Here is a 27,676-nt window from a genome sequence, read left to right as displayed (position 1 = left end):
CCCGCCCCCTCCCTCCCTCCCCTTGGGGAGAGTCACGTGAGGCTCCCGGGAAGACCCAGAAGCCGGAGGGCAGCCGAGCCAGGGAGAAGCAGGACGGAGTGAGTTCCCCATTGAGGGTCCTGGGGAGGGGAGGGAATCCCCCCCTTTGGGTTTGGGGTCCTGGGAGGGAGCTCAGCATAGAAAGAGGGAAGCAGGAGGGGTCCCTCTCTCTCTCTCTCTTGGGGGGGGGGTCCCCAGAAGAGCCCCCTTCCCCAGCCCCTCCCTCCCTTCCCCAGCCCACCCCCCCCCCCTTCTGGGTCCCCTGGCCTTGGAAGGCAGTGGGGGGAGGGTGTCCCCATTGAGGGTCCTGGGAGGGGAGGGGGGCTCAGCATAGGGGGGAAGCAGAAGGGATCTCTCTCTCTCTGAATGGGGAAGGGTCCCCAGAAGACCCCACCGCGGCCCCCTCCCCTCCCCCACCCAAGCCGAGTTGGGGGAGCCCCCCCAGTTATCCCCCAGCCCACCCCACCCCCACTCCACCCCCCTTCTGGGCTCCCTGGCCTTGGGAGCAGCCCCTTCCCCAGAGACTGGTGGGCTCCCTGCCTGCCTCCCACCCCTTGGGCCCCTCCTCTGGGCCCCTGCCTTCCAGCAGAGAGAGAATTGGGGGGGGGGCACCTCCATGAAATCCATGAAAGAGTCCTTGGGGTCCGCATGGGAGGGAGGGAGGGGGGAGGCCTCGGCCAAAAAGGCCCACGGGACGTTGTCCTGCACCCAGAGGAGCCTCAGATCTGGATCCCAGGAAGTCCTGCTTTGGCCAGACCACTTGACCGGTCCTCCCCCAGTCAGTCTCCCATTCCAGGCACCAACACTGAAGGGAGAGGGGGACCCTCCTCAGCTGGAATGCTGTGTCCAGAGGGAGAGGGAGACCCCAAGGAGGACCCAGGGGGGTCTAGAGAGGAAGCCCCATGAGGAGCGGCTCAAAGAGCAGCTGGGCGTGTTGAGCCTGCAGAAGAGAGAGAAGACAGAGAGGAGACAGGATGAAGGCCGGGGATCAAGAGGAGGAGAGAACAGGATTCCTCTCTGATGCCCTGGAGAGAGACTACGATGCCATGGAGGAATGGCCTCAAATGACAGGAAAGGAAGAACTTGAGGAAGAACTTCCTGACTAGGAGAGAGAGCTGTTCAGCAGTGGAACTCTCTGCTCCGGAGGAAGTGTAGTGGAGGCTCCTTCTTTGGGGCTTTGAAGCAGAGGCTGGGTGGCCATCTGTCGAGGGTGCTTTGAAGGTGTTTTCCCTGCTTCTTGGCAGAATGGGGTTGGACTGGATGATGGCTCACCAGGTCTCTTACAACTCTAGGATTCTATGTTCAGCAGTGGAACTCTCTGCCCCAAAGTGTGGTGGAGGCCCCTTCTGTGGAGGCTTTGAAGCAGAGGCTGGTTGGCCATCTGTTGGGGGTGCTTTGAAGGTGGTTTCCCTGCTTCTTGTCAGAATGGGGCTGGACTGGATGGCCCACCAGGTCTCGTCCAGCTTGAGGATTCCTCCTGGGGTGGCTTTGGCCAGGTCTGGGCAGCAGGGGAGTGATGATTCCAGGTGGAGACCAAAACAGAAGAGAGCGTGGCTTGGACTTAATAATAATAATAATAATAATAATAATAATAACAATAATAATAACAACAACAACAACAACACTTTATTTATACCCCCGCTACCACCATTTCCCCAAGGGGTTTGTTGCGGCTTACATGAGGCCAAGCCCAAACACAACAATACAAGTAATTAAAATAAAAACATAAACAGTAAAGATATGACATTATCAATAAGACAACATACAATTAAAAACAGTGGGAAGGCCAAATGGATAATTAAAATTGGAAATAGTGCAGTCTAGGATCCCATGGGCCTTTGGAGGTGCTGCAGCGCCACGCTCTCTGCTCACCCTCTGCTTGTGGTCCCTTTCTGTGTCCCCTCCCTTCCTTCCTTCCTTCCTTCCTTCCTTCCTTCCTTCCTTCTCTCCTTCGCAGGCGATGAGTCCCCTGTTTGCGCTGCTGCTGCCGGCGGCATTGCTGCTGTCCCTTGGGGCCAGGGCGGCTCCAAAAGGGCACGAGGTCACCTACCTGCCGGGCCTGGCCAAGCAGCCCTCCTTCCGGCACTTCTCCGGGTACCTGGACGTGGACAAGGACAAGCACCACCACTACTGGTCAGCGCTGGGAAGGGGAAGGCAATGTGGGGGGGGGGGTTGTGACTGGAAGGATTGGGTGGCCTTTGGGGGTCTCTTCCGACTTTGACATGGCATGGAAGGGGAGGAGAGGCACCTCTGGCCACCGCTTACCTGCCCAAGACTTTGGAGGCATATTTGGCATCTCAGATACAGTTAAGTGCAGCATAGACAGGGCTATCTATGTTTATTTATTTATCGTGTCAGGAGCAACCAGACAATTGTATTACATTTCTAACAGAACAAAACAAACAGACAGACAAAACACAAAATTTGCAAGCTTGGTAGTTGATTAGATGTCCTTTGACCAGTGTCTGGCCACTTGGAGTGCTTCTGGTGTTGCCGCAAGGAGGTCCTCCCTGGTGCATCATGTGATGGGGCTCAGGGTGCATTGCAGCAGGTGGTCAGTGGGTTGCTCTTCTCCACACTCACATGTCGAGGATTCCACTTTGTGGCCCCATTGCTTGAGGTTGGCTCTGCATCTTGTAGTGCCACAGCACAGTCTGTTCAGCGCCTTCCAAGTCACTTCCAGTCTTCTGTGTGCCATGGGGGAGTCTCTTCTTTGGGATCAGCCATTGGTTGAGGTTCTGAGTTTGAGCCTGCCACTTTTGGACTCTCGCTTGCTGAGGCTATCTATGTGAACCTACAGTAGGGAATGGGAGAGAAAGGAAGGGACCACCAAGCCCTCCTCAGAGATGGCCAGGCTGATGGGGGCTTCTGGGAGCTGAACTCCAAAACACCCCAAGGACCAACCGTTCAACCACTTTAGATGAATGTCAATACAGGTAGAGAGGAGTTATGTAGTTATATGGTTATATAGTACTTTCTAAAGGGAGTAGAGTCACACTGTGTTACAGTATGATCTGTGTTCCTGGGTTATCAGTGTCATTTCCTCATTGGTCCTATCATAAAAGCATGGGAAAAGCAGATTAAGCTGCAAATGCTTTGTTTATTAAGGTCTGTGCAAAAGGTCAAAAAGCGCAGAACAACAACTTTCAAAGTCAGGAGCGCACAAGTAAACAGGAAGTGACACTTCTGAACCAGGAACAGAAAATTGTGTTGCATAGTCTAATAAGAGATTTACAAAATCAATGTGGCGTGAGCACGAGATTAGTAGACTTGTCTTTTTTGTTTACGAAATAGTACGTCTGTGCATCTATATTAATATAGGTTGGCATGTTTATTTTCTTATTTGCATCTGTAATAAGATATCGCAGCTGGATATTTTTATGTATTATAATGCTTTGCTAACTTGGAAGAGTGATATTCAAAGTGGATGGGTAGCTATAGAGCAAGCATAGGCAAATTTTGGGCTTCCCTCCAGGTGTTTTGGACTCCAACTCCCACCATTCCTGGCCTCAGGCCCTTTCCTTTTCCCCCTCAGCCGCTTAAGCACATGCAAAAGAGCCAAAGTTGGTTTGCTTCGTTGCATAAGCGGCTGAGGGGGAAAAGGAAAGGGCCTGAGGCCAGGAATGGTGGGAGTTGGAGTCCAAAACACATGCAAGAAGAGCCAAAGTTGGTTTGCTTCGTTGCATAAGCGGCTGAGGGGGAAAAGGAAAGGGCCTGAGGCCAGGAATGGTGGGAGTTGGAGTCCAAAACACATGCAAGAAGAGCCAAAGTTGGTTTGCTTCGTTGCATAAGCGGCTGAGGGGGAAAAGGAAAGGGCCTGAGGCCAGGAATGGTGGGAGTTGGAGTCCAAAACACATGCAAGAAGAGCCAAAGTTGGTTTGCTTCGTTGCATAAGCGGCTGAGGGGGAAAAGGAAAGGGCCTGAGGCCAGGAATGGTGGGAGTTGGAGTCCAAAACACATGCAAGAAGAGCCAAAGTTGGTTTGCTTCGTTGCATAAGCGGCTGAGGGGGAAAAGGAAAGGGCCTGAGGCCAGGAATGGTGGGAGTTGGAGTCCAAAACACCTGCAAGATGAGCCAAAGTGGGTCCATGCTTCGTTGCATACAAATTGGTGATTTCTTGGTTTGCTTCGTTGCATACATATTGGTGGTTTCTTGGTCTTGGTCTTACTCTTCCTTTTTTCCGAGCGAACGATGGGCTTGCAAACCATGTCTCTCTTCCAGGTTCGTGGAGGCGCAAGGAGGCAATGCGCAGGAGAAGCCCCTGGTCCTCTGGCTGAATGGCGGGCCCGGATGCAGCTCCATGGAGGGCTTCCTCTCCGAACACGGACCCTTCACGGTCAGTGCAAGGGAGATCCCCGTCCCCCCATTGCATGCAAACGCACCCTCCTTCCTATGATCCTGGAGAAGGGTGGGAGGGCCTTGGCATTGAGAAAGCCATCTCAACAAGAGAGAAGTATTTTCCAAAGAAGGTTCCAGTGCAGAGATGGGCAAACTTGGTCCTGCCAGGGAAAACATGTCCAAGTTTGAAGGTAGTAACAGAAGTTGCATTCATCTGGCCAGATGAAAAGGAAAAGGAAAGGGCCTGAGGCTGTTAGGAATTGTGGGAGTTGAAATCCAAAACACCTGGAGGGACGGCCAAAGTTGGTTCATGCCTGATCTATCTATCTATCTATCTATCTATCTATCTATCTATCTATCTATCTATCTACCTATCTATCTATCTATCTATCTATCTATCTATCTATTTACTACATTTGTAGACCGCCCTTCTCAGCCCTAGGGCGACTCACAGCGGTGTACAACATATAAAAACCAGGTACAATTTCAACAAAGCAATTACACAACAACAATAAACAACAATACTATCAATAATACATTTATACTAAAGCATTCGCCACGTCTCATCGTTGAATCGCAATCCGAATCTCATTATCCATGTTCCATTCTAATCGTCATTGCCAATTGTTGCCGCACTTACACAAACGCCTTCTCAAAGAGCCGTGTCTTTAGTTTTTTGCGGAATGTCATGAGGGAGGGCGCCACTCTGATATCAGCAGGGAGGGTGTTCCATAGCCGGGGGGCCACCACCGAGAAGGCCCTGTCCCTAGTCCCCGCCAGGCGCGCCTGAGAGGCGGGCGGGATCGAGCGAAGGGCCTCCCCGGACGACCTCAAAGTCCTTGTGGGCTCATAGGCCGAGATGCAGTCAGATAGGTATTTTGGGCCGGAACCGTTTAGGGCTTTGTACGCCAACACCAGCACCTTGAATTGGGCCCGGTAGCAGATCGGCAGCCAGTGGAGCTGGTACAGCAAGGGCGTTGTGTGCTCCCTGCGTCCCACTCCTGTTAGTAACATGGCCGCCGAGCGCTGGACTAGCTGGAGCTTCCGGGCCGTCTTCAAGGGCAGCCCCACATAGAGAGCGTTGCAGTAGTCCAAGCGGGATGTGACCAGAGCGTGTAAATAAAAATGTTTATGTTCATTTGTGGGATTAACATAACTCAAAAACCACTGGATGAAATGACACCAAATTTGAACACAATAACACCTCTCAGGCCAAGGAGTGACCATCACTCATTAAAACACTGAAAAACACAACAGAAGGGACTTAAAAAGCCAAAAAATACATTAAAATTCATGCTCAAAGCCACATACACACACATATACACATATATTCATACACAAAACACATATACACAGACTGGGCCGCAAAACCACATATATACATACATACACATACACACGCAGTTGTATTTGCACATGCGCTGTAGCGTCTTTTTGCTTTTTGGGCCTTTTAAGTTCCTTCCGCTGTGTTTTCCAGTGTTTTGATGAGTGATGGTCACTCGCTGGCCTGAGAGGTGTCTTGTGTCCAAATTTGGTGTCAATTCGTCCAGTGGTTTGTGAGTTATGTTAATCCCACAAATGAACATTGCATTTTTATTTAAATAGATATTTATGATATTTCTATCCCTCCTTTCGGAAACCTGAAGGTGACTCAGTGTGGCTTATACACACACACACACACACACAACCGGCTGTTAGGAATTGTGGGGGTTACAGTCCAAAACACCTGGAGGGCCGAAGTTTGCCCATGGCTGTGCTAGAACATGGCCACACAGCTCGGAAACAACACAACATTGAATTGTTGTTTGTGCACGCTCTGCATCTCAGACCAAGTCTTGTTGCAGGCAGGCAGGGACGGGGCAGGAGGCACTTCTAGGATGTTGTTGTTTTCTTTTTAAATAAACAATAACATGCCATCCTCATCACAAATGAGCAATGCATACGCCTGTGCATAATGACAGGAAAACTCTTTGTGAGAATGGCGTTACTCATCCCTCATTGGGTTCTTGTTTATCGTGCGCCTTTTGCCTCCTCCGGGCAGTTTGGGCTTGCCTTGGGACCTCCCCTGAATGGGGTGAAAGAGGGCATTTGGGGTCCAAGGGGGCAGCCAGGGGGGCTTTGGGGATCCTTGGTGATTCATCAGCTATGTTGGGACTCAGCCTGTGATTGAACCTGAGCCTGTGCTTGAACCTGTGAATGTGTTTCAGTCTCCTGATGTTTCTGTGTCTGATGTGAGTAATGAGGAGGGAAATCAGTCCCCTGTTGCTTCTGATGTGGGGGATGCTGGGACTGATTCTGAGGTGCAAGATGGAGACACTTTGGTCCATGAGTTTCATGCAGACACTGACAGAGAGGCTTCGGTGCAAAGGGCAGATTCTCATGAGAATGTTTCTGTCAGGCCTTGGGAGGAAGGTTTCCTCCCTCCGCCTGTGAGCTCTCCAGATTCTAGTTTGGGAAACAGTCTGACACCTAGTCAAGTTAATGAGGAGTCAGATAAGCAGAGTCAGCGGCTAAATCGACAAGAGACCCAATGTTTACATAGATCTGAAAGAATTCGTCAGTTAAGGTCAAAGACTAGGAGAAAATGAAACTAGTTTTTGGGATTTAAGGTTTACTTATAGAAAATCTTGTCAGATCAGGCATCATTTGGAAACCAAGTTCTTGTGCCATGGAAGTCTTGTTCAACGGATCTTGTTTCTGTGGAGTTTTTTGACCTTTTGGATTGTCTTTGCCTCCTGTTTGATTCCTGTCTGGATTAATGCTTGTGTGGACATTGCTTTGGGTTTCTACTGTTTATTGACTAATACTTTTTGGAACCTTCTGATTTTCTTACAAGCATTTATTTCTACTGGCTATTTACTAAGCTTTAATAAAATAAGATGTGATTCTTCACTCTTTGTGTGGTGTGTTTTAAGTCAGAGGGCTTCTTCTGGACTTGGAGTGCAACAAGCTATGAGCTGGGGTGTTAGTGGGAATACAGGGATAATTGCACATTTCACAAGGCACTTGTGAAATGTGCCTATCGTAAGCACCTCATGACAGGCAATACTTGTTGGTTGAGACATGCAGGAGATCCTTGGGCTCCCAGTAATCGCTGCCTGTTTTGGGTTTGGAGCACAAACCTGGAGGCTGACTGGAAACTATGACTTGGGCCTGACTCACCTGCTGGTGACGGATGGGACGTGGGCCCGATCGCTCTCCTGATCCTCTTCTTTCTCCCCTTGCAGATCCAGCCGGATGGGGCCACCCTGGAGTACAATGACTACGCCTGGAACAAGGTCAGCCCTCCTCCTCCTCCGCTCCGTCTCTCTCTCAGGGTTGGAAGGGGTTCACAGCTGGCCATGAGTCTGACCCCCTTCTGCCAGGCAGGAAGGCACCACCCAAGCCCTCCTGACAGATGGCCATCCGGCCTCTGCTTAGAACCTCCAGGGAAGGAAGGAGACCCCCAACAGGCTCCACATTGCCATCGGGAAGTTCTTCCTCCTCTTCAGGTGGAATCTGTGTTCCTTCCATATGAGTCCATTACGACCCAATCTTTGGAGCAGCAGAAAACAAGCCTGGCCTTTCCTCAGTGTGACTTCCTCTCATAAAATCCCAGAGTTGGAAGAGACCTGGTGGGCCATCGTCCAGTCCAACCCCCTTTCAGCCAAGAAGCAGGACAATCACATACAAAGCACCCTCAACAGATGGCCATCCATCCTCTGTTTAAAGGCATCCAAAGAAGGAGCCTCCACCACATTCTCTCTGGGGCAGAGAGTTCTGCTGAACAGCTCTCCCAGTCAGGAAGTTCTTCCTCGTGTTCAGGTGGAATCTCCTTTTCCGTAGTTTGAAGCCATGGCTCCATTGCGTCCTGGTCTCTCTCCAGGGCAGCAGACAGGAATCCTGCCCCCTCCTCCCTAGGACATATTCCCCTCACAATCATATTGATACCTGGCTCTCAGGTCCCTCTTTTCTCCAACTAAGCACATCCATCTCCCTAATCCACTCCTCATAGGGATGCATGCTTTCCAGAGCGTTGTCCACTTGGGTCACCTTCCACTCTCATTCTTGAATGGCTTTTGCCTAGATTTGGACACAAGGCTATTCTTCTTTTGTGAGGTCTGGCCAAAGCAGAAGAGAGAGACTAGGGACTAGGGCTTGCCCTGAATCTGATATTAGGCTCTGATTAATGAACTCTTGGATTGCATTGGCCTTTTTAGCTGTTGCATCACACCGTTGTCTCATGTCCAGCAGTGCAGTTCTGGAGATGGAGTGCACCTGCCCTTTGGACAGCCTGTATCAGGCACGGGCCTACTTTGGCCCTCCTCCCTCCAGGAGTTTTGGACTCCATCTCCCACAATTCCTAACAGCATACTGGCTGTTGAAGTCCAAAAGACCTGGAGGGAGGGTCCGTGAAGTGGACCCGTGCCTGGTCTGTATGGTTCCGCCTGTGGAGCTGGCCCCCGAGAGTGACCGCGTGCTTTCCTTGCAGCTGGCCCACATCCTGTACATGGAGTCCCCGGTGGGCGTGGGCTACTCCTATTCAGACAGCCAGGACTACCGGACCAACGACACAGAGGTGCGTACGGATGGTCTTGGTGGGAGGGGGGTGTCTTTGGAGGCCTCCCCCCCTCCCCGCTGAGCGCTTCTTCTCTCTCTCTCCCTCCCTCCCTCCCTCATTCTCAGGTGGCGCGTGCCAACTACCTGGCCCTGAAGGAGTTCCTGCGTCTCTACCCGGAGCACAGCAAGCGGGACCTGTACCTCACGGGGGAGAGCTATGGGGGCATCTACATCCCCACCTTGGCTGAGTGGGTCATGCAGGACCCCAGCCTCAACCTCAAGGTAAAGGGCTCCGTGGGGGGGGGGGATGGGGGGATGGGGAGGGGTCCCCACAGGAAGGGAGGAAGGGAAGGAGGGAGGAGCCTGTGCTGGCAAGACAGGTGTTTACATAAAGACATGAAGAGAGGTGCCGGTGCCTCTTGAGAAAGCACGCCCTGCCCATCTCTCTCCTCCTGGCATCGGGCCCGGCCTCCAAGGCACTCGGCATGGCACAACCTGTTATTGGCTGCGTTGAGTCTCCTTGTGGAGAGAACAAAACTAGGTGTAAGTAAATATAAACATAATAATAACAATAATAATAATAATAACTTTATTTGTACCCCACTACCATCTCCCCAAGGGACTCGGTGCGGTTTACATGAGGCCAAGCGCACAATACAAGAATAAACAATAACAACAGTAATACAAACAGTAAATAAAACTCATAAACAGAAAATAGCAATAAACATTAACAATAACACAACGAGGTTTAAAAAACCTATGGCAGGGCCAAAGGTACTAATTAAAATTTAAAAAATAATGCTGGGCGTGACCAGGTGACATATAAACAGGAGAGAAATTTTGGAGAGGGATGGGGCGTGCAGACACTCCTCGATCACAAATAAAGTACGATAAGGGACATATTGCGGAGAGTTTTCCTTATTCTGGGAAGGCACACTGGAACAACCACGTTTTCAGGCTCCTCCTAAAGACTGCCAACAACAACCATAACAACCTCCCAGGTCAGTGGGCACAAAGGAGAAAGGAACAGACATCAGTGGAACTTTTTAAGGCTGGGAAAGTGAAATGCAGGAGAGAGGAGAGAGGATAGGTAATTGAGCAGAAGAGAGTGTGCCATCGCCAGCGCACTCTATTGAAATGTGTCTTTATGGATATGTACATATAGATGGATAGAATAGCTTTGCTTATTTATTTATTTATTTATTTATCGTGTCATCCGCAACCAGAACATTGTATTACATTTCTAACAGAACAAAACAAACAAACAGATAAAAAAAACAACACAAATTTTACAAACTTCTATTTAACATCCTTTGACCAGTCTCTGGCTCCTTGGAGTGCCTCTGGTGTTGCTGCAAGAAGGTCCTCCCTTGTGCATCATGTGGCAGGGCTCAGGTTGCATTGCAGCAGGTGGTCAGTGGTTGGCTCTTCTCTGCACTTGCATGTCGTGGACTCCACTTTGTGGCCCCATTTCTTGAGGTTGGCTCTGCATCTCATGGTGCCAGAGCGCAGTCTGTTCAGCGCCTTCCAAGTCGCCCCGTCTTCTGTATGCCCAGGGGGGAGTCTCTCATTGGGTATCAGCTATTGGTTGAGGTTCTGGGTTTGAGCCTGCCACTTTTGGACTCTCACTTGCTGAGGTGTTCCAGCGAGTGTCTCTGTAGATCTAAGAAAACTATCTCTTGATTTAAGTCGTTGACGTGCTGGCTGATACCCAAACAAGATGAGCTGGAGATGTCTCTGCCTTGGTCCTTTCACTATTGGCTGCCACTTCCCGGCGGATGTCAGGTGGTGCAATACCAGCTAAGCAGTGTAATTTCTCCAGTGGTGTAGGGTGCAGACACCCCGTGATAATGCGGCATGTCTCATTCAGAGCCACATCCACTGTTTTGGTGTGGTGAGATGTGTTCCACACTGGGCATGCATACTCAGCAGCAGAGTAGCACAGTGCAAGGGCAGATGTCTTCACTGTGTCTGGTTGTGATCCCCAGGTTGTGCCAGTCAGCTTTCATATGATGTTTCTAGCGCCCACTTTTTGCTTGATGTTCAGGCAGTGCTTCTTTGCTGTCATTGTGCCATGAGGTTATGGTAGGAAACAGGAGAGTAAATGTGCAGGAGGATGCTCTGGTGTATTAAAAGAGGGCCAAAACGTGCTTTGATTCCTGCAAGTCATGCACCTCTGGTAAAGGGACAAATAGGCGAGGGAAAGGGACTTCCCTGCAGGCAGGCAAGAGGGAAGGCGCCTTGAGTTACAGCAGGCAAGGGCAAGCTTTGACCGGCCGTTAGGAATGGTGGGAGTTGAACTCCAAAACACCTGGAGGGAAGGCCGAAGTTGGCCCATGCCCGAGGAAGAATCTGAAGACCTGGCTATTCCGAAGTGCCTTTCCGGAATAGGATAACCTCCAGCACTCTGTCCCAGAAGCACTTTATTAGAGTTTAAGACTCTCTGCACATGGCACTTGCCTGGAAATCCAACATACCACCTGCCACACCCAGCACTTTTTCACCTGTACCCATCACTGGCCCGGCCCTGGTTTTTATTGCGTAATTGATGTATTGTTTTGTTATTGCTTATGTTTTAATTTGCTTTAAACTGTATTGTTACTGTTTTGCTGTTGTTGTGTTGAGGCCTTGGCCTTTGTAAGCCACATCGAGTCCTGCGGGAGATGCTAGAGGGGTACAAATAAAGTTTAATAATAATAATAATAATAATTACGGGGCTCTAGAATCATAGAATCCTAGAATCCAAGAGTTGGAAGAGACCTCATGGGCCATCCAGTCCAACCCCATTCTGCCAAGAAGCAGGAATATTCCATTCAAATCACCCCTGACAGATGGCCATCCAGCCTCTGTTTACAAGCTTCCAAAGAAGGAGCCTCCACCACACTCCCTCTGGGGCAGAGAGTTCCACTGCTGAACGGCTCTCACAGTCAGGAAGTTCTTCCTCATGTTCAGGTGGAATCTCCTCTCTTGTAGTTTGAAGCCAGTGTTCCATTGCGTCCTAGTTTCTCTCCAGGGAAGCAGGAAGGAAGCTTGCTCCCTCCTCCTCCCTGTGGCTTCCTCTCACATATTGATACATGGCTCTCATCATATCTCCTCTCAGCCTTCTCTTCTTCAGGCTAAACATGCCCAGCTCCTTAAGCCGCTCCTCATAGGGCTTGTTCTCCAGACCCTTGATCATTTGAGTCGCCCTCCTCTGGACACATTCCAGCTTAGAGTCAATATCTCTCTTGAATTGTGGTGCCCAGAATTGGACACAATATTCCAGATGTGGTCTAACCAAAGCGGAATAGAGCATGGGGAGCATGACTTCCTTAGATCTAGACACTAGGCTCCTCTTGATGCCTGAGGCCAAAATCCCATTGGCTTTTTTTGCCGCCACATCACATTCCTGGCTCATGTTCACCTTGCTCCCCACGAGGACTCCAAGATCTTTTTCACACGTACTGCTCTCGAGCCAGGCATTGTCCCCCATTCTGTATCTTTGCATTTCATTTTTTCTGCCAAAGTGGAGTATCTTACATTTGTCCCTGTTGAACTTCATTTTGTTAGTTTTGGCCCATCATCTCTCTAATCTGTCAAGATCGTTTTGAATTCTGCTCCTGTCCTCTGGACTATTGGCTATCCCTCCCAATTTGGTGTTGTCTGCAAACTTGATGATCCTGCCTTCTAGCCCTTCATCTAAGTCATTAATAAAGAAAGCAGAAGCGAAAGCCAAGAGGGGGGGGGGGGCGTGCCCCAGAGCCACCTCTGCTGCTTGCAGTCCCGAGTGTTGCTGCTTCCTCTTTCTGATGCTCCAGCGGCACATGTGTTGCACTCCAGGCCAGGAAAGCCCTCTGACTTCAAACACCACACAGCTGAGTAGAAATGCAAGCAGTTTATTGAAGAGATTTTAAAATCAGTAGCAGTAAAAAGCACTCCATACAAATAAGTAGAAAGATAAGCAGGAACAAGTAGTCCAGGAAATTAGTCCATCAAAGTTCACAAAAAACAAATTCAGAAACTTCTAAAGTAAAATTCCAAAGCTTGACTCATGGATCAAAAGGCACTTAACACACGAATCTATCCAAGGCAAGGCTTCCAAGGTCCAGGGAGGATGCCTGGACTCAATTCCAAATTATACTTCGTCCGAAGCGCAGATTCTGTACTTGGCACTCTTATCCCCTAATCTGCTCATTGTGTTGCATCCCAGTTCAAGAAACGAGACCACAAGATTAAATCCACCACTCTGGACTGTAGGAAAAGCAATCCTTGTTTATTGATGAAAAATTGGTTACAAAAGAAAGGTAAATGCAGAGTCAAAAAGCCACAGAAAAACCCAGCAGTCTGTAGAATCTCTGAACTTGAGCAAAATTTCAAAAGCCACAATACAAGAACCAGGAATCTGTTATTTATTTATTTATTTCATTCACTTATACCCCGCCCTTCTCACCCCTAGGGGGACTCAGGGCGGCTTACAGGGAGGGCATAATTAGATGCCCAAACACACAACAAATAATCCAAACAATATCACAATTCAACAATCAGATTAAAACATCAGTACATCATAAAAACATAAAACCTAAAACCTTCTCATGTCAGAGTCCATATATCAGAGCCGTACATCCGTTCTATTCCACTTATCTTTGTCTATCGCCAGGTCCTTGAGTTAATTATCAGAGTGACCAAAAGCTTGGTCCCACATCCAGGTCTTTAGTTTTTTCCTAAATGCTAGGAGGGAAGAAGCCGATCTAATCTCCCCGGGGAGTGAATTCCACAGGCGGGGGGCCGCCACTGAGAAGGCCCTGCTCCTCGTCCCCGCCAGCCTCACTTGTGAGACTGGCGGGGTCGAGAGCAGGGCCTCCCCAGAAGATCTTAAACTTCGAGGTGGGATGTAGAGGGAGATCCGTTCGGACAAATACACTGGGCCGGAACCGTATAGGGTTTTATAGGTCAAAACCAGCACTTTAAATTCTGCTCGGAATTGGATCGGCAGCCAGTGGAGCTGACGCAACAGGGGGGTGGTATGCTCCCTGTATGATGCTCTGGTGAGCAGTCTGGCTGCTTCTCGCTGGACTAGTTGTAGTTTCCGAGCAGTCTTCAATGGCAACCCCACGTAGAGTGCGTTGCAGTAATCCAGCCGGGATGTGACAAGAGCGTGGACCACCGTGGCCAGATCCGACTTCCCAAGGTACGGGCGCAGCTGGCGCACAAGTTTTAATTGTGCGAAAGCTCTCCCGGCCACCGCTGAGACCTGGGGTTCCAGGCTCAGCGATGAGTCCAGGATCACTCCCAAGCTGCGAACCTGCGTCTTCAGGGGGAGTGTAACCCCATCCAGCACAGGCTGTAACCCTATACCCTGTTCGGCCTTCCGACTGACCAGTAGGACCTCTGTCTTGTCTGGATTTAGTTTAAATTTGTTAGCTCTCATCCAGTCCGATACAGCGGCTAAACACCGGTTCAAGGTCTGGACAGCCTCCTTGGTGACAGGTGTGAAGGAGTGACAGATTTGGACGTCATCTGCATAGAGATAGCATCTTAGTCCGAAACTCCGAATGATCTCTCCCAGCGGCTTCATGTAGATGTTAAATAACATCGGGGACAAGATTGAACCCTGTGGGACTCCACACAACAACGGTTGTGGGGCCGAACAGGTGTCGCCCAGTAACACCTTCTGGGTCCGTCCCTCAAGGAAGGATCGGAGCCACCGCAAAGCAGTGCCTCCGAGCCCCATGTCCATGAGGCGGCCCAGAAGGATACCGTGATCGACGGTATCGAAGGCCGCCGAGAGGTCCAGCAGAACCAACAGGGACACACTCCCCCTGTCTAGTTCCCTGCGCAGATCATCTACCAAGGCGACCAAGGCTGTCTCAGTTCCATGTCCCGGCCTAAAGCCAGACTGTGCCGGATCAAGATAATCAGTGTCTACCAGAAACCCCTGGAGTTGTGTCGCCACCACACGTTCCATGACTTTGCCCAAGTAGGGGAGATTGGAAACTGGCCGATAGTTGTCGAATTGAGTGGGATCCAGTGATGGTTTCTTCAACAGCGGTTTTATAATAGCTTGCTTTAAGCTCGCTGGAAACTCTCCTGTCTGTAAGGAGGTATTAACCATCACCTTCACCCACCCTGCCAAACCCCCTCTGGCTTCCTTAATCAGCCAGGAAGGGCAGGGGTCTAGGATGCATGTGGTGGGTCGCACCTCTCCAAGGATCCTGTCCACATCCTCAAGCTGAACCAATTGAAACGAATCCAACAAAACTGGACAAGCAGATGCTCTCGTTACATCCCCGGAGACTGCCGTTAACATGACGTCGAAGCCAGACCGAATCCGCTCAATTTTATCCGCGAAGAATCGAGCAAATGCTTCACAGCGAGCCACCGAGTTATCCGGGGCCTCGCTTTTTGGCGGATTTAACAGGCCCCTGACAACTCGGAAAAGCTCAGCTGGACGATTCTTCGCTGATGCAATATTGGCTGTGATGAATGTTTTCTGAGCTGCCTCTATTGCCACACTGTAGGACCTTAAAAAGGCATTCAAGTGTGTTTGGGCTGGATTGGTGGGATTCTGGCGCCACACGCGCTCTAACCTCCTCTTCTTTCGCTTCATTGCTGCCAGCTCCTCAGTAAACCAAGAAGCTGGTTTAGCTCGGTTACTCGAGAGGGGGCGTTCCGGAGCGATAGTGTCAATTGCCCTGGTCAACTCACTATTCCAGCCAGAGACCAGAGCATCGACAGAATCGCTAGCCAAGGAGGTGGAAAAATCCCCAAGAGCCGTCAGGAAACCATTTGGATCCATCAGTCTCCTGGGGCGGACCATTCTAATGGGTCCACCACCCCTGCGAAGGTTAGAAGGCACAGTTAGTCTAAAACTGATCAGGTGGTGATCGGTCCATGGCAAAGGGGCGATGGTCGGCTCCTCCATTCCGTCACCCTCATCCCATCCTTGGGTGAAGCCTTTTACTAACCATGAACTTGGAAACTAGAAGCCTCTGGGCTTACCGGCCATGAAACACGAATTCTGCCAAGGCACAGCCACAGTCCTAAACGTTGCTTGATCTAAAGAGGCACCCGGCAGGGATGCTCTTAAACCAAAGAAGCTATTCTTTGAAACGCCCCTTGACTTTGACGTCTGGGCCTGTCTCTCCTGTAAACGATGTGACCTTCGTATAAACTGGGAAACATTTCTGTCTCTAACTATCTGTTCTCTTTGGTCCTCATTAAAAACCCCAGGTGGAGAGATATCACGGCTAGTGATATCACGGCTAACTTCCAAAACATTTTCCTCCAGCTGTTGAGTTTCATTTTCATCCCCGCTGACCTCTGCATCAACAACAGATTCCACACTGTCAGGGTCAGGGAGAGCTTGCTCAGTTGGAAAAACTATCAGAGAATCCGGTTCACACAGATCAGGATCAGGCTGAACCCCAACACATTGTCCCAAGCGGCCAGGAACGGATTTCGTTTCAGCCTTGACTCTGTTATCATTCCTTCTCTCAGCCTGGCAGAATGCCGGAGAGATTGGGTTGTTTGTCTGTACTGATTTAAAACATGCGTTCTATCTACGGGCGCATTGATTTCTGCAGCTGGCCCAGGGGCCGAGCTATTCTCAGGCTGAAAGTCCTGGGAATTCTCTGGTCGCAATTCAGACCCTCTTCCAGAGACCACCCCATCATCCCCAAACCCTTCAGGAACATTCCCATCAGAAAAGACACTTGGAACAGGAATCCCATTCTCATTCTCTGCATCTGGAGCAGTGGTTCTCATTCTTCCTAACTCCGCAACCCCTTTCATACAGTTCCTCCGGTTGTGGGGACCTCCAGCCATAAAATTATTTCTGCTGCTACTTCATAATTATCATTTTGCTACGGTTATGAAAAGTCATGTAAATATCTGATATGCAGGATGTATTTTCAATCACTGGACCAAATTTGGCCCAAGTACCCAATACGCCCACATTTGAATACTGGTAGGTGGAGGGGGGATTGATTTTGCCATTTGGGAGTTGTAGTTGCTGGGATTTATAGTTCACCTATGAACAAATAGCATTCTGAACTCCACCAACGATGGAATTGAACCAAACTTGGCACACAGAACTCCCATGACCGATAGAAAATACTGGAACTCATTGACCTTGAGTTTGGGAGTTGTAGTTCACCCACATCCAGAGAGCACTGTGGACTCAAACAATGATGGATCTGGACCAAACTTGGCATGAATACTCAATATGCCCAAATGTGGACACGGGTGGAGTTTGGGGGAAATAGAATCTTGACATTTGGGAGTTGTAGTTGCTGGGATTTATAGTTCACTTACAATCAAAGAGCATTCTGAACTCCTCCAATTATAGAATTGGGTCAAACTTCCCACACAGAACCCCTATTACCAACTGAAAATTATTATGGTCTTTGGCGACCCCTTTGATATCCCCCTTGTGACCCCCACAGGGCCCCGACCCCCAGGTTGAGAAACACTGATCTAGAGCAACCTCATCATTAGACACAAGAACCTCATTGTCATTCCCAACATCCCGAGTACCTTGACCATTAGACACAATCACCGGCTGAACTCCCAACTTGGTTGCCCTCCAGGGAGTGACCGCCCCTTGCAAGGCCTGTGTGGCCGCCAGTTTGGCCCTGCTTGACCCCTCTCTCTCTGTGTGTCCCGTGTGTCCTGCAGGGTCTAGCGGTGGGCAACGGCCTCTCCTGCTACGAGACCAACGACAACTCCTTGGTCTACTTTGCCTACTACCACGGCCTCCTGGGCACCAGGTGAGGAAGGGTCTCTGCTGCGGCCACAAAGGTCGTGAAGAAGGGGGGTCTTCGCGGGCAGGAAGGGAAGTTTTGGGGGTCTAACGGTCTGGGCCTCCCTCTTTTCTCTCCACAGGCTCTGGTCCGACCTGCAGAAGTTCTGCTGCTCCGGCGGGAAGTGCAACTTCCACGACAACAAGGACTTGAACTGCACCCTTGGTGTGAGTGGTGGACGGTCACCCTTCTCTGGGCGTGTGGGATCCTTACGGTCAATGCTTGGGGCCATTTCCCATCATCCTCTCTGTCTCCTTGCAGATGGCGGAGCTGATCCGCATCGTGGACGAGTCCGGCCTCAACATCTACAACCTCTACGCCCCTTGCGCCGGAGGAGTACCTGGACACTACAGGTAAGTGGGCTTGACCTCTTGCAGGCTCACCTCTCGACCCCGTAGGCGGAGCGGGGCTTGACCACTCACAGCCTGACCTCTAGTCAGTGGCTCATTTGGGGAGGGGACTGCACGGAAGGATCCTGGGTGTTGAGTCTTGACCCCCTCTGGCCTCCAGGTACCAGGACGGGGTGCTGGTCACGCATGACCTGGGCAACAGCTTCACCCGGCTGCCGGTGCGCTACTCCTGGAGGCAGGTGAGACCCCGCCCCTGAATAATGGACCCTTCCTCACATTTTCTGCAGAGTGGGCGTTTCAGTGGGTTGGACTAGAGCAAGCATGGGTCAATTTTGGCCCTCTGTCCAAGGGTTTTGGACTCCAACTCCCACCATTCCGCTTAAGCGGCTGAGGGGCAAAAGGAAAGGGCCTGAGGCTGTTAGGAATGGTGGGAGTTGGAGTCCAAAACACTTGGACAGAGGGCCAAAGTTGTCACTGTCCTGTTCTCTTTGCATTTGAGTCTCCTGATCCCCTTTAGATGGACATTGATTGAGCAGCAGTGTCTCTTTGTTGACAATCTGTCTCTTGTCTCCTTGATGTGCCTTAAAGTTCGGACAGTCCTAGACCGGAGTGACCAGGTCAACACTGTGTGGACATGATGTGTCTTTGCCTCTTTTGCTCCTGCTCAGCATGCAAGCGCTCTCCGGCCTTTGGACTGGTCAGCCTGCCCTCCCTCTTGAGAAGCAGGTGTAGAGGACAAAGGGGAGTGTCCTGGGCCTGGTCATGAGGTCCCTTCTGGTTTTGGATGCCTAATAATAATAATAATCTATAATAATAACAACAACAACAACAACAACAATAATGTAATGTTCATTTGTGGGATTAAGATAACTCAAAAACCACTGGACGAATTGACACCAAATTTGGACACAAGACACCTCTCAGGCTAATATATACACACACATATACACAGACTGGGCCACAGCAATACGTGGCAGGGGATGGCTAGTAGTAGTAGTAGTAATAATAATAATAATAATAATAATAATAATAATAATCACAATCACACAGTCCTAGACGCTTGGGAAGTGTTCAACTTGTGATTTTGTGATACGAAATCCAGCATATAGATCTCATTTGCTGTGACATACTGTGTTTTTCTGTCAGTAAAATAATAATAGTAGTAATAATAATAATAATAATAATAACAACAACAACAACAAAATGTAATGTTCATTTGTGGGATGAACATAACTCAAAAACCACTGGGCGAATTGATACCAAATTTGGACACAAGACACCTCTCAGGCCAACAAGTGACCATCACTCAGAAAAACACTGAAAAACACAGCAGAAGAGACTTCAAAAAACAAAAAATACAAAAATACATTACAACGTCTGTGCAAAACCACATATATAAACGCAAACACACATATATACACATATAGACAAATATATACACACATGGATACACGGACTGGGCCACAGCAACGCATGGCAGGGGATGGCTAATAATAATAATAATAATAATAATAATAATAATAATAATGATAATTCTCTCCTGACGCTTCGCTTGCATCTATGGCAAGCATCTTCACAACCTGTGAAGATGCTTGCCATAGATGCAGGTGAAATGTCAGGAGAGAATGCTTCTAGAACATGGCCATATAGCCCAAAAAAACCTACAACAACCCAGTTTTGCTGGTTGCTTGAGTTCCAGTTATCTGAAAATCTACTGTACTTTTGTCTGGCTTTCTTCATTAACCTCCAGGTTAATTAGACTCTCTCTAGACTACCATATAATCCAGATTTTCAAAACGGATCATCCACATGATCTGATTTAACTGGTTTATATGTGTCTACACTGCCATACAATCCAGTTAAAAGCAGATAATCTGGATTTTGTATAGTAGTGCAGATGGGGCCTAAGTGTTCCAGCCTTCATGCAAGACATAAGTGGCCTAATTTTGGATCCTCCCTGCCCGCTGAGCATTTCATAGAATCCTAGAGTTGGAAGAGACGGCCACCCAGTCCAATCCAACGCCATTCTGCTAAGAAGCAGGACAATCACGTTCAAAGCACCCCCGACAGATGGCCATCCAGACTCTGTTTCAAAGCCTCCAAAGAAGGAGCCTCCACCACACTCCCGGGCAGGGTTTGCTTGAACTGCCTTCTTCCTCTTGGAGTGTTTCTCCCTTTCGCCCTCCATTCGTGCCTCTTCGGATTCTGCAGCATTGCTGGTCACAGCTGACCTCTAGTTAGAGTGCTCAAGGGCCAGGGCTTCCCAGTTCTTGGTGTCTCTGCCACACTAAAATAATAATAATAATCATCATCATCATCATCATCATCTGTGTGGGTGTCCCTTTCCCCCAGAACCTGCTGAACCTGCAAGCGGGGAAGCACCGCGTGCGGCTGGACCCCCCTTGCACCAACACCTCGGCCCCCTCCAGCTACATGAACGACCCTCAAGTCCGGAAGGCCTTGCACATCATGGACAATGCGCCTGAGTGGGAGATGTGCAGGTCAGGGGGCAAAGAGCATGGGGTGGGGGAGGCAAGAGATACCACCCCTTCTCCTTATGTGACCCTGTTTGCTTCCCTCCTTCCATCCCTCCCTCTTTTGCAGCTTTGACGTCAGTCGCGGCTACAAGCGCATCTACCAAAACATGAAGGACCAGTACCTGAAGCTGCTCAGCACTTTGGTGAGTGAGCCCCAGGGCAAGGGCAGGGGGAGTTCCTCTTTTGTGGGGCGTAGGGACAGGGCTTCCCTTCCTTTATCACTCACTCCCTGCCCTCCTGCCCCAGAAATACCGCATCCTGATCTACAACGGGGACGTGGACATGGCCTGCAACTTCCTGGGCGATGAGTGGTTCGTGGACTCCTTGAACCAGAAGGTGAGCAAGACCCAGAGAGGTGGGAAGGCCACCTGTTGTAGAGCGGGCATGGGCCAACTTAGCCTTTCAGGTGTTTTGGACTCCAACTCCCACCATTCCTGGCCTCAGGCCCTTTCCTTTTCCCCCTCAGCCGCTTAAGCGGCTGAGGGGGAAAAGGAAAGGGCCTGAGGCCAGGAATGGTGGGAGTTGGAGTCCAAAACACCTGGAGGGAGGGCCCAAGTTTGCTCGTGCCTGTTCTAGTTCCAGCAGTAGGGTGAATGATCTTCAGCAATTGCAGTTGCTGCTGGCCGAAGTATCTAGCCTGGCCTTCAAAACAAACTCATAGGAGGAGAAAGGAAAGGGTCTGAGACCAGGAATGGTGGGAGTTGGAGTCCAAAACACCTGGAGGGAGGGCCAAAGTTGGCCAGTGCTTGCTTTATAGTCATGGGGAATGTCGTTTAACATGGCCTTGAGCCTTCTCTGCTCACCAAACTACAAATCCCAGCATCATATAGCACCAAGTGAGGAAGAACTTCCCGACTGTGAGAGCCGTTCAGCAGTGGAACTCTCTGAAGGTGGAGGCTCCTTCTTTGGAAGCTTTGAAACAGAGGCTGGATGGCCATCTGTTGGGGGTGCTTTGAATGCAATATTCCTGCTTCTTGGCAGAATGGGGTTGGATTGGATGATGGCCCACCAGGTCTCTTCTCACTCTTGGATTCTAGGATTCTATAAGAACTTCCTGACTGTGAGAGCCGTTCAGCAGTGGAACTCTCTGCCCCAGAGGGAGTGTGGTGGAGGCTCCTTCTTTGGAAGGTTTTAAGCAGAGGCTGGGTGGCCATCTGTCAGGGGTGATTTGAATGCAATATTCCTGCTTCTTGGCAGAATGGGGTTGGACTGGATGATGACCCAGGAGGTCTCTTCCAACTCTAGGATTCTATGAGGCTGCATGGCCATCTGTCAGGGGTGATTTGAATGCAATACTCCTGCTTCTGGGCAGAATGGGGTTGGACTGGATGATGGCCCAGGAGGTCTCTTCCAACTCTAGGATTCTAGGATTCTAAGTCATTGCAATTGAATTTGCGTTGACGTCCCTCAGAGAGGAGCTCCTGATGCTCCTGAAGCAACTTCCTCTTTTGCTTTGGCTCAGCTTTAAGATTACAGTATTACGTAAATTTTGCGCACACCTTAGTTTTGGGAAGGCTGTTGAGCCAAAACAAAGGTGAGCATAAGAATGGGGTGTGAAGGCAATGCGGAGGTGCCTCGAGTCTCTCACGCGGGTTCTGCTGCTGCTTCTTCTTCCGGCAGGTGGAAGTCGCTCGCCGGCCCTGGATCTACACGGACGAAGTCGGGCAGGATCAGATTGGGGGCTTCGTGAAGGAGTTCACCAACATCGCCTTCCTCACCATCAAGGTAAGGGGTTGAGTGGGGGTCAAGGGCAAGCCCTGACTCTCCTTTAGACCGAGAGGGAAGAGGGGGGGCCCTTGGAGGAGGTTTTGCAGGGAGGGAAAATCAGCGTTCACTAGACATGTGTATACGGGACTTTCCTGCTTTGGTTTTCCTACTTATGCAGGCTGTTTGACTTAGGAGAGACTGTATCAGGCAAGGCTTGAGGAGAACAGTAACAAATTTATTTAACAGGAGTATAACATATTCAATTGTTTCTTCTCTAGAGGCACAAATCTTGATTGGTTACAATAGTAAGGTTTCATGAGTAACTTTAGGTACAGACTTTAAGAGGTTTCTGTAAGCAGATGTATCTTTCCTGGACAACTGTCCTAATAAAACAAATAAGCTAAAAGGCTTATTTAACAGAATTGGCTCCCAGCCAAACTTTGATTCTTAACCCAGAATCAATAATCTCCTGTAGCTTTATCACTACTGGGTCCTTTCCTGTAATCCTTTTGGTCACAAATTAGTTCCCTGAATCTCCACCCAGAGATTTCAGTGTTCTCTGTAGCTCACCGGCTTACATACTCTTCCCTGATTCTCCCACTAGAGAAATCAGTCCTTTCTGCAACTCTAACGGTCACAGACTAGTTCCCTGAATCTCCCACCAGAGATTTCAGTCTTCTCTGTAGCTCACCGGCTTACATACTCTTCCCTGATTCTCTCGCTAGAGAAATCAGTCCTTTCTGCAACTCTAATGGTCACAGACTAGTTCCCTGAATCTCCCACCAGAGATTTCAGTCTTCTCTGTAGCTCACTGGCTTACATACTCTTCCCTGATTCTCCCGCTAGAGAAATCAGTCCTTTCTGCAACTCTAATGGTCACAGACTAGTTCCCTGAATCTCCCACCAGAGATTTCAGTCTTCTCTGTAGCTCACTGGCTTACATACTCTTCCCTGATTCTCCCACTAGAGAAATCAGTCCTTTCTGCAACTCTAATGGTCACAGACTAGTTCCCTGAATCTCCCACCAGAGATTTCAGTCTTCTCTGTAGCTCACTGGCTTACAGACTGCCTATTTCAAACAGCCGTGCAGCTAGGTGACAGTTGGCTCCACCCCCGTTGCTATGGCAACTCAGGCCAAGCCAACCACCATCTCTAACAAAATATAATCTTACATACTTACCATTTATTAACTACTATTTAAACAACACATAACCATGAGAATAAAAATTACACATCGTCACATGTACATTATCGGGGGGACGGGACTTTACCTGAAGGCCCAAAGTACCCGGGCCTACAGGTGCAGGCTTTGGGTCTACATACCCAGGCCTGGCAGGGCCTGCAGCTGAGCTCCGAGTAAAGAGCACTTCTTACTCGGCACTAAGCTACGGGTGGCCCTGTGAGGCCTGGGTGCGTAGGCCCAAAGCCTGCACCTGTAGGCCTGGGCACTTTGGACCGACGGGTGCAGGCTTCCTGGCTGACACACCTGGTCTGTCAGGGCCTGCAGCCAAGCATCAAGCAAGGAGCGCTCCTTATTCAGCTGCAGGCCCTGCGAGGCCCGGGGGCGTGGGTCCAAAGCGCCAAGGTGCTGCGGCCAAATGCCAGGTAAGGAGCGCTCCTCACTCAGTGCTTGGCTGCGGGCCCTGCCAGGCCCCACACAAACCATCCGGGAGGGGCCTTTCTGTCTCATTCAATCCAAAGGGATGGAAACACAAATGGGACAAAATTCGGGCCCATGACTAGTGCTCACCTGTTTAATAAGGCGGGGGACATGCAGGCTGCTTAAGGGCTGGATGCAGCATTGGGACGGGCCAAGCTTGTTTTCTGCTGCTCTGGAGGGTCAGACACAAGGGAGCCACGGATTCGTTGATTTATTATTTATTTACAGTATTTATATTCCGCCCTTCTCACCCTGAAAGGGACTCAGGGCGGATTGCAATGCTCACGTACATGGGAAGCATTCAATCCCGTTTTCTAGACATACATGAGAGAGAGAGAGACCTATTTCAGAAGATAAACAGCTTCACTCTTGTCACAAGTACTTTTAAAAACATTATATAGGTTCTTTTATTCCGCTTGTAGTGAGACAGGTTGCATGAGGCACTTTCAGAGAAAAGAGTGGACACAGACTCCAGTCCTGGGTTTTATAATAATTCTATTGGTTGCATAGACGAAGGAGAATATTGCATCAACGTTTACACATATACTCTTAACGCCCAATCATTCATTCATCATTCATTCATCATCAAGCATTCTTACCATTCTTCTTGCTGAAGATGATCAACTTCTTGAGAGGAGGCAGCGGCTGTTCACGATGGCGTTCAGAAAGGGTGTTCAGTTGGTCTGACACACTCTCTGAGAGAGAAGGGTCCTTTTTTATGTAGTATTTTCTGTTGATGTGGTTCTGAAAGTTGCGAATGACTGACAGACAGATACCATCAGTTCCTGGGCAGAGGTTGATTTTGTTTAATTGGTTTTCCTGATTAAGGAGGCTTGTAAACATTTCCGTCGGGAGCCACAGTGTTGACTTCCTGACTTAAAAGAACCATTGTCTTTGGCAATGTAAACAAGTTGTTTTTCCACCAAGAGTTCATCAAGTCAGAATGCCAACAGTTAATCATTTGTCTCAAATCTCATCAGCAATTTAAATTAGTCCATGAGTCCTTCGCTTCTGTCTCCTAGTTTTCCAGGCCTCATTCCTTAGAATGGTATCTTCAGCTCAATTGGGCTGCATTCGTACGTCTTTCATACAATCTCACTCAAACCATATACAGCATATTTTATCATGACACTCTCACAGAGCCTCCTCTCACAACAAACTTATACTGGAGCTTCACAGAGTAGCGTTTTACACACCGCAGCCTTTATACTGGTGCTTTACACATGAGGCTTGACATGTAAGGCCTTCAACCTGGAGCTTCTCTCACACCAGGCCTTCTCATAGATTAAGGCCTACCTCACACTGAGGCCTACCTCACAGAGAAGTCTCCTCACACAGACTGAGATGTTCTCCCACTGAGGTGTATCTCAGACTGAGGGCTCCTAAGCTACAGGCACACCTGCTTATCTAGAGCGGCAGCTTTTGCTAACTCAGTGCATCCATTTAACCCTTTCTGTGGTAAGGCTTTCAACCTCGACCTTCTCTTAAGACTAAGGCCTACCTCACACTGAGGCCTACCTCACAGAGAAGTCTCCGCACACAGACTGAGATGTTCTCCCACTGAGGTGTATCTCAGACTGAGGGCTCCTAAGCTACAGGCACACCTGCTTATCTAGAGCGGCATCTTTTGCTAACTCAGTGCATCCATTTAACCCTTTCTGTGGTAAGGCCTTCAACCTCGACCTTCTCTTAGACTAAGGCCTACCTCACACTGAGGCCTACCTCACGGAGAAGTCTCCGCACACAGACTGAGGCGTTCTCCCACTGAGGTGTATCTCAGACTGAGGGCTCCTAAGCTACAGGCACACCTGCTTATCTAGAGCGGCATCTTTTGCTAACTCAGTGCATCCATTTAACCCTTTCTGTGGTAAGGCCTTCAACCTCGACCTTCTCTTAGACTAAGGCCTACCTCACACTGAGGCCTACCTCACGGAGAAGTCTCCGCACACAGACTGAGATGTTCTCCCACTGAGGTGTATCTCAGACTGAGGGCTCCTAAGCTACAGGCACACCTGCTTATCTAGAGCGGCAGCTTTTGCTAACTCAGTGCATCCATTAAACCCTTTCCGTGGTAAGGCCTTCAACCTCGACCTTCTCTTAGACTAAGGCCTACCTCACACTGAGGCCTACCTCACAGAGAAGCCTCCTCACACAGACTGAGGCGTTCTCCCACTGAGGTTTATCTCAGACTGGGGGCTCCTAAGCTTATCTAGAGCGGCAGCTTTTGTTGTGTCATTGCATCCATTTAACCCTTTCTGTGCTTGGCTCACATTTTTGTAATTAAAAACACCTTGTTAATTTTGAGTATTTCTGCCCGTTCTTTCCCAATTCCTGGGCCAATACTGACCTCTCTCTCTCTCCCCCCCCCCCCCCATTTCTCCGCAGGGTGCTGGTCACATGGTGCCCACAGACAAGCCCCGGGCAGCCTACAACATGTTTGAGCGCTTCATCACTCGGCAGCCCTACTGACCTGGCTGGAGCCCCCTCCCTCCAGGCCTCCACCACAGACCCCTCACTGCCTCCCCCCCCTTCCCTCCCCCCCCCACGGGTGGAGACCCTCCTCCTCCTCCTCCCTGAGTGCTGGGCGCATCCCAGTGGAGGGGCCACTCTCCCTCCGCTGCTGCCCTGCGGTCACTGCCTCTGGACTGTGGCACGAGGCGGAGGGGGCAGCCCAACCGCAAGCCTTCCTTGGGGGGCCAGGCTGCTCTGGGGGGTCTGGGGGGCCCTCTCCTTCCTTCCCCTCCCTCCCTCCCTCCCTCTCTTTCTGCACTTTTGCACTGATCCGGGGCAGCGGAGGACGGCCGCTTGACCCCCGCCCGCCTCTTCCCGGTCCCTGAGGGACCCTCCTCGGCCTTATTCTCAGTCCGTCCGAAGAGGAAGGACGCCGACTCACCGATGATGACGACGACGACAATAATGGAGACGAAGATGACGAATTGGAAGCCGCTCCTGGCCTTTGGGGGCCAGGCTCACTCTGCTCCCGCCAGCCCTGATTAAAAGTTATTTTTCCTAAAAAGAGCTGACCCCCCCGGGCCCTCTTTTCCCCAAACTCTACCAGTGTTCACATTTGGGGTGAACTACAACTCCCAAATGTCAAGGTCTATTTTCCCCAAATTCTACCAGTGTTTACATTTGGGGTGAACTGTTGTTGTTGTTCATTCGTTCAGTCGTCTCCACCTCTTCGTGACCTCATAGACCAGCCCACGCCAGAGCTCCCTGTCGACCGTCACCACCCACAGCTCCTTCAAGGTCATTGGGGTGAACTACAACTCCCAAATCCCAAGGTCTATTTCACCCAAACTCCACCAGTGTTTACATTTGGCCATATTGAGTATTCGTGACAAATTTGGTCCAGATCCATCATTGTTGGAGTCCACAGTGCTCTGGATGTAGGTGAACTACAACTCCAAAACTCAAGGCCAATGCCCACCAAACCCTTCCAGTGTTGTCTGTTGGTCATGCGGGTCCTGTGTACCACGTTTGGTCCAATTCCATCATTGGTGGACTTCAGAATGCTCTTTGATTGTCGGTGAACTATAAATCCCAGCAACGACAACTCCCAAATGTCAAGGTGTATTTTCCTCATACTCCACCAGTTTCCACATTTGGCCATATTGAGTATTCATGCCAAGATTGGTCCAGATCTATCACTGTTTGCGTCCACAGTGGTCTCTTGACCTAGGTGAACTACAACTCCCAAACTCAAGGTCAATGCCCACCAGTATTT

General features: G+C 49.8%; 1 protein-coding gene across 1 annotated transcript; it reads left to right on the top strand.

Moving 5' to 3' along the window:
- CTSA (cathepsin A) lies at window positions 1-26,965 on the top strand. The gene is made up of 15 exons (XM_067468341.1): window positions 1-98; window positions 1,997-2,172; window positions 4,260-4,374; window positions 7,604-7,654; window positions 8,848-8,934; window positions 9,042-9,197; window positions 17,571-17,662; window positions 17,778-17,862; window positions 17,957-18,048; window positions 18,206-18,284; window positions 20,398-20,546; window positions 20,650-20,725; window positions 20,829-20,918; window positions 22,203-22,307; window positions 26,335-26,965. The coding sequence occupies exons 2-15, from the start codon at window positions 2,000-2,002 to the stop codon at window positions 26,416-26,418; spliced, it is 1,434 nt and encodes a 477-aa protein (XP_067324442.1). The 5' UTR covers window positions 1-98; window positions 1,997-1,999; the 3' UTR covers window positions 26,419-26,965.
- Window positions 26,966-27,676: the final 711 nt, after the last annotated feature.

Source organism: Anolis sagrei, chromosome 4 (genome assembly GCF_037176765.1).
Source record: "Anolis sagrei isolate rAnoSag1 chromosome 4, rAnoSag1.mat, whole genome shotgun sequence".
Classification (NCBI taxonomy): domain Eukaryota; kingdom Metazoa; phylum Chordata; class Lepidosauria; order Squamata; family Dactyloidae; genus Anolis; species Anolis sagrei.
Note: the sequence above shows the minus strand (reverse complement) of the source record. Positions and strands in the feature narration are given on the sequence as shown.